Here is a 14,510-nt window from a genome sequence, read left to right as displayed (position 1 = left end):
AGTGTCACGGAGAGAGGAGTTCGTAGCCTCAGTGTCACGGAGAGAGGAGTTCGTAGCCTCGGTGTCACGGAGAGAGGAGTTCATAGTGTCACGGAGAGAGGAGTTTGTAGCCTCAGTGTCACGGAGAGAGGAGTTCGTAGCCTCAGTGTCACCGAGAGAGGAGTTCATAGTGTCACGGAGAGAGGAGTTCGTAGCCTCAGTGTCACTGGGAGAGGAGTTCGTAGCCTCAGTGTCACCGAGAGAGGAGTTCGTAGCCTCAGTGTCACGGAAAGAGGAGTTCGTAGTGTCACGGGGAGAGGAGTTCGTAGTCTCAGTGTCATGGAGAGAGGAGTGCCTAGCCCCAGTGTCACTTAGAGAGGAGTGACCATCATGGAGAATGAGCGAAATCGGTTCTTGCCCCGGATTGTGACACCCTGTCTTTTCAGTGTATCTATGCTAGTGTTTAAATTGACTTGACAACAGAACAGTGAAAGGCTCCAGTCCCCTTGACAGAGTAGTGAACATCGTGGAGAGCGAACAACGTCAGCTCTCGCCTCCGATCTGAGCCGATGTTTAAATTGTCTAATCAGCGGATTGTACCTCGCACTAGGACCCAGCTACCGCGAAGGTCTCGGGGCCTAGACCATGTCGCCCAGCGACTCGCTACGGGCTCAGATTTTGCCACCTAGCCCGAAGCTGCTACCCAGCTCTTCAAATCAGCTGCACTCCCAGATCGATCCAAACTCGCTCCCGAGCCGGTTGTACGGGCATCAAATCTCCTCTGCTTGGGCATTCATTTCTACTCTCGGACGCAGAGTGATCCAACCATGCACGCAGACATCGGAACTCCATCTGGGCCGATTCTGCATCACACCATCTCCACTCATCCCCCGAACTTACCTCACCATCTCTCACACCTTCACTGTTTTCAGGGATAATTTAACACAATTCACCTCAGAAAAGGTATTTTAGTGATGTTTTCAGTCACATTTCATAACTCTTTAACTACCAGTGAGCTGTCACATGCGTTCGGTAACACCATCTTAACCGAAAGGGAGATTTCTTTAAAAACCAATAGCAATGGCAAGGGCCAATAACTGGGAGTTTAAACATTGAATATTACCATACTGTTGTGGAAATATATCTACAGCCCTGAAGTCTTTATGAATTTATGACTTTTGTAAACTGTAATGTGACAAAAAGGGAACCTGAGAGATCCCAGAGTGCTTTGCTGGTTTGGATGGGAGGCGTACAAGAAGTGTGTGTGTGTGTGTGTGTGTGTGTGTGTGTGTGTGTGTGTGTGTGTGTGTGTGTGTGTGTGTGTGTGTGTGTGTGTGTGTGTGTGTGTGTGTGTGTGTGTGTGTGTGTGTGTGTGTGTGTGTATTTTATCAAGGTGTGCATTTTATGGTGGCGGAGGGGGGTTAGTTTTGCCAACAGAGGCAAATAGGACAGAGTTGTCATGGGGAAGAAGCCTCTAAAGACAAATAGATTGAATGAAGAATAGATGCCAGGGACCACAGACAGATACAGAAAACAGAGGAATGGGATGGAACAACTGAATTACTGTAAAAGTATAAAAGTGGTTTGCTTGAGCTATAAGATTGAAGCTATCTTCCAGACAATAACCTGTGTAGGTAGACTTCCCTTGCAGGTAATAAATTTGATCCACTCGGAATACTTGAATTTTAACTTTCCCCAACAACCTCGGGAGAGTCTGAATATAATGACTTGATCAACTGTCCAGAACTCTGACTGGTAATCCAGTAGTAACCACTGCACTCTATCTATACCCAATTCCAATTACTTTATGATCTCAGACACATGTTCATATTGAAAACTGGCCGAGTGGTTCTGCCTTAACAACAGTGGGTAGAGTCCAAGGTTCTGATACCTACTCTTCACGAGATTGATCCCAGGAATGAAAGGGTTAATCTATGGGGAGCCTGTACTCACTGGAGTTCCAAAGAATGGTGGGGGGGGGGGGGGCGGAGTCTCACTGAAATCTATTGACTATTGAAAAGCCTCACTGGGGTGGTTGTGGAGACGATGTGGCAGTGTCTAGGACCAGAGGGCACAGCTTCAGAAAACAGTTATGTCCCTTTAGAATGGAGATGAGGAGGAATTCCTTTAGCCAGTAGGTGGTGAATCTGTGGAATTCATTGCCACAGAAGGCTGTGGAGGCCAAGTCATTTTTTAAAGTAGAGGCTGATAGATTCTTGATTAGTCAGGGTGTCTGTCAATGGCTACAGGGAGAAGGCAGGAGAATGGGATTGAGAGAGATAATAAATCAGCCGTGATGGAATTGCAGAACAGACTCGATGGGCCAAATGGCCTGATTCTGCTCCTATGTTTTATGGTCTAATGCATGGGCAGGGTTTGTTACCACTAGACCGCAACAAATTTCACCCTGATTCATGCAGTCATAACTTAACTTGCACTCCATCTTGGTTCCTACCTAAGGTTGTCATAGCTGGGGGGGGGGGGGGTCGTGGGGATAAGTTCCCACCACCTATAAAGTGCTCCAAACAAGTCCGACTCTCGGCCCTCACGTGTGGCTTAGCTACTAGGACCAGTGGAACTGTTTCTAATGACGGGAGAAGGGGCAAAGGTGCACTACCGGTGCTTCGGGCAGATGGGGCTCACCAGCCTTGGACGGCAGCCTGCCTAAGGGAAGGTAAACTCTGATTTTAAAACTCTGCTCCCTCGCGGCCGTACCCACCCATGGGAAAGGCTTCGGGAGTAAACCCCGAGGAAGAAATCCGGAGCCGGGGTCCCTGAGGCAGTTTGATGTTGTTTACAACTTCACTCTGGCAACCTCTGCGATGACACTGGTGCCGAGCTGTATCGACGCTTGCCCTTCCCCTGGATACATCAGTGACGAGGAGAGGGGGAGCCCACTGCATGGGCAACAGCAGGTTCTTCAAATCTTCCTGCCCAGGCTTGCACCCTGGAGAGGACAAAGCCCAACAGAGGCGCAAACCGTTGATCCCCCAGGATCGACAGCTGCCTACTACTGCCCTCCATCTTAACCCACTGGGGTGAGAGAGTCGAGACACTGCTTCACAACTCTGCCATCCCGGGTTTGATCTCAACCTGCCACCTGTGTGGAGTTTATGCTTTCCCCCCTCTGATTATACCACTTTCCTCCCCCACTCTCAGGTTGGAAGGTGAATTGGAAACTGAAAGTTTGCCCCTAGTTTGTAGATGGCTGGTGGGATCTAGGGGAAGTTGATGGGAATGTTGGGAGAAGTCCGATGAGCCAAAGCCAGGAGGCTGGAGACTTGTGTGGAGGACTGTCTGTGTGGGTGGGGTGTGGGGGAAAGGGGCTTGTTTTGCTGTTGTGTTCTGTTCGATTGTATTCTGTGATGTCCTACAAAGCACTGGCTCCAGAATCTGTGGAGTGACTTGCAGGCTGCTCCCAGCACCTCCTTATGTGTGTTGGTTAGAACATAGAAATCTACAGCACATTACAGGCCCTTCGGCCCACAATGTTGTGCCGACCATGTAACCTACTCTAGAAACTGCCTAGAATTTCCCTACTGCATAACCATCTATTTTTCTAAGCTCCATCTACCTATATAAGAGGCTCTTAAAAGACCCTGTTGTATCTGCCTCCACCACCTTCATTGTGCATTCCACACACCCACCACTCTCTGTATGGGAAAACTTACCTCTGACATCCCTTTTGTAGCTACTCCCAAGCAGCTTAAAACTATGCTCCCTCAAGTTAACCATTTCAGCCCTGGGAAAAAGCCTCTGGCTATCCACACGATCAATGCCTCTCATCACCTTATACACCTCTATCAGGTCACCTCTCACCCTCCGTCGCTCCAAGGAGAAAAGGCCAAGTTCACTCAATCTATTCTCATAAAGCATGCTCTCCAATCCAGGCAACATCCTTGTAAATCTCTACGCTGTCTCTCTGTCTCTCCCTCTAGTGAGGTAACCAGAGCTGAACACAGTACTCCAAGTATTAGTAATTACTTGAAGTACTCCACAGTACTCCAAGTAAGTATTAGTAAGTACTCGAAGTACTCCACAGTACTCGAAGTATTAGTAAGTACTCAAAGTGCTCCACAGTACTCCAAGTATTAGTAATTACTTGAAGTACTCCACAGTACTCCAAGTAAGTATTAGTAAGTACTCAAAGTACTCCACAGTACTCCAAGTAAGTATTAGTAAGTACTCGAAGTACTCCACAGTACTCCAAGTGGTTGTTAATATAAACGATGCATTTCACTGTATGTTAGTGTGCGGATTTGGCAAATGAATCTGGATAAAATGGGATTTGTGTATGATAATTGCAGAACAAACCTGATGGGCCAAATGGCCTGATTCTGCACCTTTGTTTTATGGTCTTATGCGTGGGCAGGGTTGGGTGACAGTGGTTCAGGTGGACTCGGTGGGCTCATTCATTATCGAAGTACATTTATGTGATTAATTTTCTTGCGGGTACAATCAATAAATCTATAGAATAATAACCATTACCAGAACCACACCAGCTTGGACATTCATCCTTTGATTCAGCCTACGACAGCAAATCTGAACACGGCGTTGGAGCTGTTCTCCGTCACAGAGCCGTGAGCAGAGCGGGGCGGCTAAGCACACAGTCTCGTGGTGCCCCTGCGCTGATGGAGATCGTGGAGATGTTGCTGGCAGTCCCACTCAGCTGAAGTCTGAGAACCTGTCGGCTGCCGTGCCTGTCAGTCAGACCACTCGCTTCTCACCCACTCACATATTACTCATTGTAAGCTGTGGGAGCTTTTTATGTCTTGCACTGTGCTGCTACTGCAAGACAACTAATTTCACCACGTCAGAGAAAATAAACCTGATTCTGATTAAAATTCTCATCGTTAAAGCCCTCCACTACCTCCCTCTGGATCCGTCCCCTTTCCCATCCCTGATTTTAGACATCCCTCCTCCCCATAGGTCGCTGCAGTTGCCTCGCACTGGAATTCTAATCCCGACTCTCTTCCCTCCCCACCCACCTTCAAAAACTTACCAGGCCTTTTAAAGCATCCACGCTTAATAATGGCGTCAAGTTCTGTTTACTACGATCGTAAATCCCATTGGGAGTATTCAAGGATTACAAAATGCAAGCTGTGTCTGTTCAGTCTGTCTCAGGAAGGTTACATCCACCATCTCGAAGTTGCCGTCGGGCAGGAGGTACGGGAACCTGAAGACACACACCTCAAGGTTCAATATCATCTTCTTCCCCTCTTCCATCGGTTTCTTCAACCAATCTGAAAAACTCCCTTGGATTGTCTGTCCTTTTCTCTCTCTTTTCACTTGCACTGATGTCAAGGTTTTTATTTTGTCAAATAAATTATGCGTAATTTATGCTAATGTAAACTCACGTTAACTTGCATTTATCTGTGCTGGTGCTGCCATAAAAACTAAATTTCATGGCATTTCTACCCTGGGTAGGGATACATCACTGCCCAAAGAGGTGCAAGGTGCACCTCCCTCCCCCAGATCAGGGTCACGTGAAGCCATGGGAGCAGGTGGTGGATGGTCGTACGAGCAGCCGGTGCAGATCACAAGTCCTGGTTATGGGACCACTGACACCAGGCAGACAATCTCTGAAGAGTATTGATAATGCTTTACACCTACAACTGTGTGGCTAAGTACAGCTCCAACACCACATACAAATTTGCTGATGACACCACTGTTGTGGGCCGTATTGAAGGTGGTGATGAATCAGCATACAGGAGGGAGACTGAAAATCTGGCTGAGCAGTGTCATAACGACAACCTCTCACTCAATGTCAGTAAAACCAAGGAGCTGATTGTAGACTTCAGGAGAGGGAAACCAGAAGTCCAGGAGCCAGTCCTCATTGGCGGATCAGAGGTGGAGAGGGTCAGTCACTCCGAATTCCTGGGACTCACTACCTCACAGAACCTGTCCTGGATCCGTCATTTAAATACAATTAAGAAGGCACGACAGTGCCTCTACTCCCTCAGGAGTCTGCGGAGATTTGGCATGACATTAAAACCTTTGACAAACTTCTACAGATGTGTGGTGGAAAGTGTGCTGACTGGCTACATCACGGCCTGGTATGGGAGCACCGATGCCTTTGAGTGGAAAATCCAACAAATGGTAGTGGATTCAGCCCAGTACATCACGGGTAACACCCTCCCAACCATTGAGCACATCTACATGAAAGATTGCCGTAGAAAAGCAGCATCCATCATCAGAGATTCTCACCACCCGGGCCATGCTCTCTCCTCACTGCTGCCATTGGGTAGAAGGTACAAGAGCCTCAGGACTCACACCACCAGGTTCAGGAATAGTTACTACCCCTCAGCCATCAGGCTCTTGAACCAAAGGGGATAACTACACTCACTCTATTTCTGGAGTTCTCACACCTCCCTTCCTTCCCCCACCCCCACATCTCCCTCCATGCACCAGAATTCCATTTCCAACTCTTCTCCCCCTCCCACCACCCCACACCTCCCTTCAAAAGGCCCCCTAAAATGTAACCAGGCCTTCGCTTGCGAATTTCTACAGACGTACCGTGGGGAGCATTCTGACTGGCTGCATCACCGTCTGTATGGGGGAGAGGGGAGGTAATGGCTACCGCACAGGGCTGAAATAAGCTGCATGAGAGTTGTAAACTCAGCCAGCTCCATCACGGGCTCCAGCCTCTCCAGCATCCAGGACATCTTCAAGGAGCGATGCCTCAAAAAGGCGGCGTCCATCATTAAGGACCCCCACCACCCAGGACATGCCCTCTTCTCATTGCTACCGTCAGGGAGGAGGTACAGAAGCCTGAAGACACACACTCAATGACTCAGGAACAGCTTCTTCCCCTCTGCCATCAGATTTCTGAATGGGCAATGAACCCATGAACACTACCTCATAACTTTTCTGCACTACTTATTTTACACGCACGCACGCACGCACACACACACACACACACACACACACTATACTTTCTGTAAATCAGTCATTATTATTCATATTGCAATGTACTGCTGCCACATAACAACAAATTTCACAACATATGCCGGTGATATTAAACCTGATTCTGAAACCATCCAGACTAATATCTCCGACTGGCATCAATTTTTATTTCATAAGATTGTAAATCCCAGTGGGAACATTAAAGGATTATAAAGGCTGTGGAGATTCAGATTCTGTACAATTTCAAGGCACAGATTAGCGTATTTCTATTTATTAGGATTTTAGTGATGGATATTAGCTTTATTTGTCACATGTACCTCGAAACACACCGCGCAATGCATCATTTGTGACAAATCAAATCAGCAAAGATTGCGCTGGGCGGCCTGCAAGTGTCTCCATGCTTCCAGAGGTGGTACGGCCACAACTCACTAACCCTAACCTGTACATCGGCAGGACGTGGGAGGAAAGCAGAGACCCGGAGGAAACCCAGGCAGTGATGGGGAGAACGTAAAGAACCCCTGACAGACAGCAGCGGGAGTTAAACAACAACTGGTGCTGTAATACCCTTATACTATCACACCGGCCTACAGACTTAGAACTTAAGAACCAAAAGGATACGTGGGAGGTGACACCAAGGTAAAAGATCCCCAAGATCTCAGTGAACGTCCGTTACGGCACTTGAAGTCAATAGGCCTCCTGCTTCTGTCGTGGTCCTTCCAGTACAGCCATATCCACTTTGGAGAGATTAAAGCAAGAAACCCTCGGCTTACATTCTCAAGGCTATGCTTTTGGAGTGTGTTACCAGTCCTAAAGTGAAGTATGCAAAGCTCTGCGAGGCACAGATGAGGCAGATGGTCTGATTCTTTGACCCAGGATGGAAATATCAAGTATCAGACAGCACACCGTTAAGATGGAACCTCAAAGGAGATTTCCCGGGCAGATCTTTGTCTTTGTGCAGGGTGAGCTGCTGGAGGAAGGGGCAGGATCGCAAAGTAAAACAGCACTCAGACAGTCAAGAGCGGGAATTTGTTGCCTCGATGGCTTTTTATGTCTTATGGTCTTGGCAAGGAATGGAGGGACTTGGGCAGCATTTGTTTAGATTGACAGCATGGTTTGTGCGGGCTGAAGGGCCTGATCTTGTGCCGGACTGGACTCAAAGCCAGCAAGCCTAACTACTGCTTCCTGTAGTCAAGAGCATCTTCAGATGCTGGAAATCCAGAGTAACACACGCAAGGCGCTGGAGCAGGGGTTCCCAGCTTGGGTTCCATGGGCCCCTTGCTTAATGGTATTGGTTCATGCATAAAAAAATGTTGGGGACCCCTGTGCTGGAGGAACTCAGCAGGTCAGGCAGCATCGATGAAAAGGAATAAAGCCACGATGTTTTGGGCAGAGACCCCTCCATTGGGAGTCCTGATGAAGGGTCTTGATCCGAATCGTTGACTGTTTATTCCTTTTCATAGATGCTACCTTACCTGCTGAGCTCCTCCAATACTTTGTGTTTACTTGTTATATTTTATGACTTCAAAACATTAAACTTATTCAAAAGACTCAGGAGTCCGAAATGAGGGTCTAACTTCGTGTTTACTCTAAGCCAGCCACACACGTGTCATGTGGTAGTGTGATAACGTATGCCATTCACTTACTTTTACATACAACCCATAATGAATTATTTAAACAAGCAGGAATACTTAATCAACCGACCTAATATTACCCAAATATTACTGAAATACTTAATATATTGTCTGGGTTGCTTTGGATTTCCAGCATCTGCAGAGTTTCTCATGTTTGAAAGCGCAGTTTCATGTAGTTATCAGAAAAAGGACTTCACATTCCCGAAGACGTCAAGAGGAGAACGTGCAGCTAAGTATGTGGATCTGAGAGAAGGCAAATGCACTGTTATTACCGGAGCTTCGTCAGTGCATACGCAATACTCACTCTGATCCCTGGCGGGCTGTTATTCTGCTATCAGGACTCCGAGGGGAATTAAGCACAAAACAGAAACACACCTTTGGAAGCTGCTGACTTTTGAGCCGGTGAGCAAAATGTCTTGAGGAAAGGTGGCATCGTCAAACATGCCAAGGGGGGACCCAGATTTTAAATGAATGCGAACACAGTAAGGGATCAGCGTCTCCCCCTCACGGACATGCCTCATCGTGGACCATAGAGTCATAGGAAAGTACAGCACAGAAACAGACCCTTCGGCCCATCTAGACTGTTCTGAACTATTTAAACTGCCTACTCCTGTCGACCTGCTCCCGTACCATAGCCCTCCATACCCCTACCATCCACGTACCTATCCAAATTTCTCTTAAATGCTGAAATTGAGCTGGTATGCATCATTTGTTCTGCCAGCTCGTTCCACACTCTCACCACCTCACGAGTGAAGAAGTTTCCCCTCATGTTCCCTATGAACTTTTTCACCTTTCACCCTTAACCCATGACCTCTGGTTATAGCTCCCACCCAACCTCAGTGGAAAAAGTCTGCCTAATCTATACCTCTCATAATTTTGTATACCTCCATCAAATCTCCTCTCAATCTTCTGTGACCCGAAGCTACCCTGGCACTGAAAGATAAGCCCGTGGCCGGGGGGGGTTCTAGAACAACCTCCACAGTTGTTCGATCCACAGGTCTGGTTCCATTAATTGTCCAACCACCATGCCAGCCAATCAGACGTTGGCTGCAAGGAACTCAGAGAAAATAGATGCCAATGAGGCGCAGTCTCAGTTGGGTCTTCGCATCTTCGAGTCCCCCTCACCTCACCCACCACACAGCAGGACCCAGACTAAAGCTAGCATCAGAGCTGCACTTTGGAAGTACGAAAATTCATCCCTGAGACACCGTGGAGCACATACAATCCAATGACAATCACTGCAGAAAGCACCCAAACCTCGCGAAACCAAATTCCAAGTCACGGGTGTATTCCTGGCACAGATCTCAAGCTTGTTCAAAGTAAATTTACCATCAAAGTATGTATACGCCACCATATACTACCCCGAGATTCATTTTCTTGTAGGGATTCACATTAGATCAAAGAAATATAGTCGAATCAATGAAAAACTGCAAACAAAGGTGGACAGTGTGCAGAAGACAAACTGTGCAAGTGCAAAAAATTAATAACAATAAATAAATAAGTGAACAATTATTACTGGGAACGTGAGTCGAGGAGCCCTTGAAAGCGAGTTCACAGGTTAGCAGAGCCAGTCGATTGTCCGACCAATTGTTGACTATGGAACGGAATGGACATTGGATGTTTCTGGCTGAGACCCTTCAGCTGGCCCAAAATGACAACTGTATGTACCTACACAGCTCCTCTTTGTGTGTGCTGCTCTGGATTTCCAGCATCTGCAAAATCTCCTGCATTTATTATGTCAAGTTAGCAACAATATTTTGAATGTAACTAATGTTTGCAAGTTACCTTGCAACTTAAATTCACATCACTGCACAGTGTATTGTTTTTATCCTGAAAAAAAGTATAAATCCCAGTAGGACGTTAACTGTTATTCATCTTGGCAAGGTAGAGGCAATACAACAAAGAGGCAATAAACCATGTTACAAGGGAGTGAACTACTAACTATACTTTGCAAAGAAACTAGGCAAGGACGGAAAGTTAAGATGCATCCATTTTATCTCCAACTGTTTCCACTTCTGATGAAGCACTTCTTAATGATGGATGCCGCCTTTTTGGGGCATTGATCCTTGAAGATGCCCTGGCACTAGTGTCTATAGCATCCAGGACATCTTCAAGGAGAGATGCCTCGTAAAGGCAGCATCCATCATAAAGGACCCCATCACCCAGGTCATGCCTTGTTCTCATTGCTACCATCAGGGAGGAGGTACAGGAGACTGAAGACACATACTCAACAGTTCAGGAACAGATTCTTCCCCTCTGCCAGCCGATTACTGAATGCACATTGAACCCATGAACACCACCTCATGACTTTTTTTAGTCCTGACGAAGGGTCTCGGCCCGAAACGTCAACAGCACTTCTCCCTATAGATGCTGCCTGGCCTGCTGCGTTCCACCAGCATTTTGTGTGTGTTGCTTGAATTTCCAGCATCTGCAGATTTCCTCGTGTTTGACTTTTTTTAATCCTTTTTTTTATTTAACTATTTTATATATGTACATACAGACGCTTAGTGTCATTCACAAACAAGAGAAAGTCTGCGGATGTTGGAAATCAGAGCAACACAGACCCGATGAAGGGTCTCGGCCTGAAACGTCGATGGTTTACTCTTTTCCGTAGATGTTGCCTGACCTGCTAAGTTCCTCCAGCATTTTGTAGGTTCACAGGTTGAATTTAATGTCAGAGAAATGTATACAATATACATCCTGAAATGCTGACAGGTGTTATTGTAATTCACCGCTTCCCTCTCCATAATTATGTACTTCATTGTACTGTTGCTGCGAAGTTAACAAATTTCACTACATATGCCGGTGATATTAATCCTGACTCTCATTCTGAAGCACAAACTGTTCATAGGTGCTGATTCAAAAATTCGAAGTAAGTATCCAGAGTACAGGTCTGAGATTCGTCCTCCCCACCGGCTGCCACGAAACAAGGAAACATCACGGAACTGGTTCAAAGAAAACATCAGACACCCAACTCACGAAAAAAATAAATTACGGGCTCCAATCGCACACAGATCAGTAGAATTAATATTTAATAGAAGGATAAGTAGTAGTAGTTTCATGGTCCCTGTGCAGGACGTCACCGTTAGTCGCTGGTGCCACAGTGAAATGTTCCACACCCTATGGACTCTTTCAAGGATCTTCATCCCAAATCCTCGGGATTTATTGCTTATTTATTATCACTTCCTTCTGTTTGCATTTTTCACATGGGCTGATCGCCTAAGTGGGGCGATCTTTCACAGATTCTGATTTGGGTATTACTCTATTATAGATTTATTGAACATTCCCACAAGGAAATTAATTTCAGCATTGTATATGATGACATATATGTACTTGGATAATAAACTTACTTTGAACTTTTGGACCTGTTGAATACTTGCAGTGTGGGTTTTTCAGTCAATCGATAATTTTGGTTCTGGGCTGGGGTTGGATGCGGACTCAAAGTTTATTCGAGATTCAAGTTTGCTGGTCGCATGGATGTTGAAACATACTGCGAACAGCGCTGTGTGCGTTAACAGCTAACGCACCCAAGGGTGTGCTGGGGGCAGCCCGCCAGTGTTGCCACACACTTGTTTAGCTGTGGAATTTGTTGCCACGAGCGGCTGTGGAGGCCAAGTCATTGGGTGTATTTAAGGCAGAGGTAGATAGGTTCTTGATTAGCCAGGGCATCAAAGGGTATGGGGAGAAGGCAGGGGAGTGGGGATGACTGGAAGAATTGGATCAGCCCATGATTGAATGGCTGAGCAGACTCGATGGGCCGAATGGCCTACTTCTGCTCCTCTACCTTATGGACTTACTCTGGCGCCAACATAGCATGTCCACAGTGCTCCTCCTGGAAATGGCTGAGAGAGGACCAACAATCACAACCTAACAACCTGACACCTTCTACCCAGAGGAAATTTTTATTCAACTCCAGACTGCTTTTCCAGTTCCCAACCCCCTTTAACCCTTTGGAGTTCACTACAGAGGCCAGTGGAAAAATTACACAGAATGCACGGGGAACTCAGCAGGTCAGGCAGCATCTATGGAGAGGAATAAACAGTGGACGTTTCAGATCCAGACCCGGCAATTGCTAATTCCTAAACACAAAGTACACTGCAGATGCTGTGGTCAAATCCACACGTACAAACAAGCTGGATGAACTCAGCAGGTCGGGCAGCATCCGTTGAAAGGAGCAGTCAACGTTTCGGGCCGAAACCCTTCGTCAGGATAGACGCTGCCTGACTTGTTGGCTTCCTCCAGCGTTTGTGTGTGTGTTGCTTTGGATTTCCAGCATCCGCCGACTTTCTCCTGTTTATAAATGATTGAACTGCTCTGGTGGGAGTGGAATTGAAGCTGTCGCTCGGGCCACTCTGTTTCTTGTCCAGCGTTTACGGCCTTGCGAGTTGCTAATAGCTCACAGGCGGTTGAACTCCTTCCGCTGCCTCTTCATCTTGACGCGTCTGACCCTCGGCTTCCACCTTCAACCTTCCTGTCCAGTCACCGCAAGCAGGTCTCATACCTTCTGCAATCTTGCACAGCCGAAAGGTCGTTCATCTTTGCTCCTTTCAGACGCCGAGAGCCGGCGTCTTGCCTCATTCCAGCCACAACTATACTTCCCGTTCAGTTCGCTTGGTGGTCCATCTCCCCAGAAAAAAAATCCACACAACTGATGATGCCCCGGTTCCAATGTCCCTCCCTCCCCCTGGCTCGGTAACTTTCTCCACTTTCAGCGTGGACTGAGACTGGGTGGGGTGGGGTGGGGTGGGGGGAACAGGGATGATATATTGTTGGCAAGCGTGACCATCCATCACTCCGACCTCTCCAAACGGTCACCCGGGGAGACGCTCAGCGACGCTCGTTGCCGGTTGAAGGAACATTTTAAAGGCATATACTCACCCATCTTGACGGTGCGCTGTGCCGGATGAAATCCGTCGTCCGATTACACTGAGCACCTGAACGGCGCGGGTTTCACGGCGGCCGCCTCCCAAGTAAACACGATTAGAGCGGCGCAGTCAGCAGCCCGTCCTCTGAGAACGCAGGTCTCTGATACATCACCGCCGTGCGCTGGCCCCAGCCCAATTCTTGCATTAGATGAAACGAAGGGCAGACAGCATAATCTCCTTAAAATAATAGCGCTTGTTTCCCCCTTTTTCCAAACAACAATTAGCTGTTTTAATCCCCGAAGCCCGTGACTCGCGGCGGAACAATTGATGGAAAGTGTCACATCGCCCATCGGCACACCTCGCCACGGCACGGCAACTTAACCGTGCTAAATTGCAATTGCATCAGGAGCAACCTCTTAAGTTTGCGTCATATTGGCACGGTGCACGATCCCACCAACATCTGACACACGGCACCGAATGCCACGATTGATCTGAGTCTATCCAGCGGGAGATCGGTTACAACCCGGGCGTGTGGGGTGTCAGCCTCTGACTCCAGCATGTGCGCGTCTGGGCGCTTATTAACTCGTTCCAAACCCGATTATGGTCCCTGTTCTCCTTAGAGAGCCGCGTCCCCTCCCACAACGACCCTCCTCCCCCCACAACAACATTACCATCTGCTGCCTTCACAGGACCAGCTATGGTGGCTGACTCTCAGTCATCAGCAAAAAGGGGAAAACTTATCGTCACGCCGCTATCTTCCCTTAAGCGATCTGTACACCTTGAGTCGATCAACAGCGCGACAATCTGGTTGCTAATCTCAACCAAATAATCTGAAAAACGCCTTAAAATTGCTAAACATTCCAGGTTTTTCCACGGGGGGCATTGACAGAACTGTATAGACCCAGTAGCCACTTTATTAGGTACACCTACTGGTTAATGACAATATCTACTCAGCCAATCACGTGGCAGCAACTCAATGCATAAAAGCACGCAGACATGGTCAAGAGGTTCAGTTGTTGCTGGGAATGGGGAGGGAACATGACTTTGTCTGTGGAATGATTGCTGGCGCCAGATGGGGTGGTTTGAGTATCTCAGAATCGGCTGATCTCACGCACAATAGTCTTTAGGG

At 47.4% G+C, this 14,510-nt stretch overlaps 1 protein-coding gene across 1 annotated transcript in view; it reads right to left on the bottom strand.

The window, feature by feature from the left end:
• The window catches only part of eml2 (EMAP like 2), a 142,035-nt gene extending 128,169 nt beyond the window's left edge, over positions 1-13,866 (bottom strand). Inside the window, exon 1 of the mRNA XM_073029375.1 lies at positions 13,395-13,866. Within this exon, the coding sequence (XP_072885476.1) occupies positions 13,395-13,398 (4 nt within the window). The 5' untranslated portion in view covers positions 13,399-13,866. The remainder of the gene's footprint in view (positions 1-13,394) is intronic.
• Between the last annotated feature and the right edge of the window lie 644 nt (positions 13,867-14,510).

This window comes from Hemitrygon akajei, chromosome 25 (assembly GCF_048418815.1).
Source record: "Hemitrygon akajei chromosome 25, sHemAka1.3, whole genome shotgun sequence".
In the NCBI taxonomy this organism is placed as follows: Eukaryota; Metazoa; Chordata; class Chondrichthyes; order Myliobatiformes; family Dasyatidae; genus Hemitrygon; species Hemitrygon akajei.
This window is presented reverse-complemented; position numbering and strand designations above follow the sequence as displayed.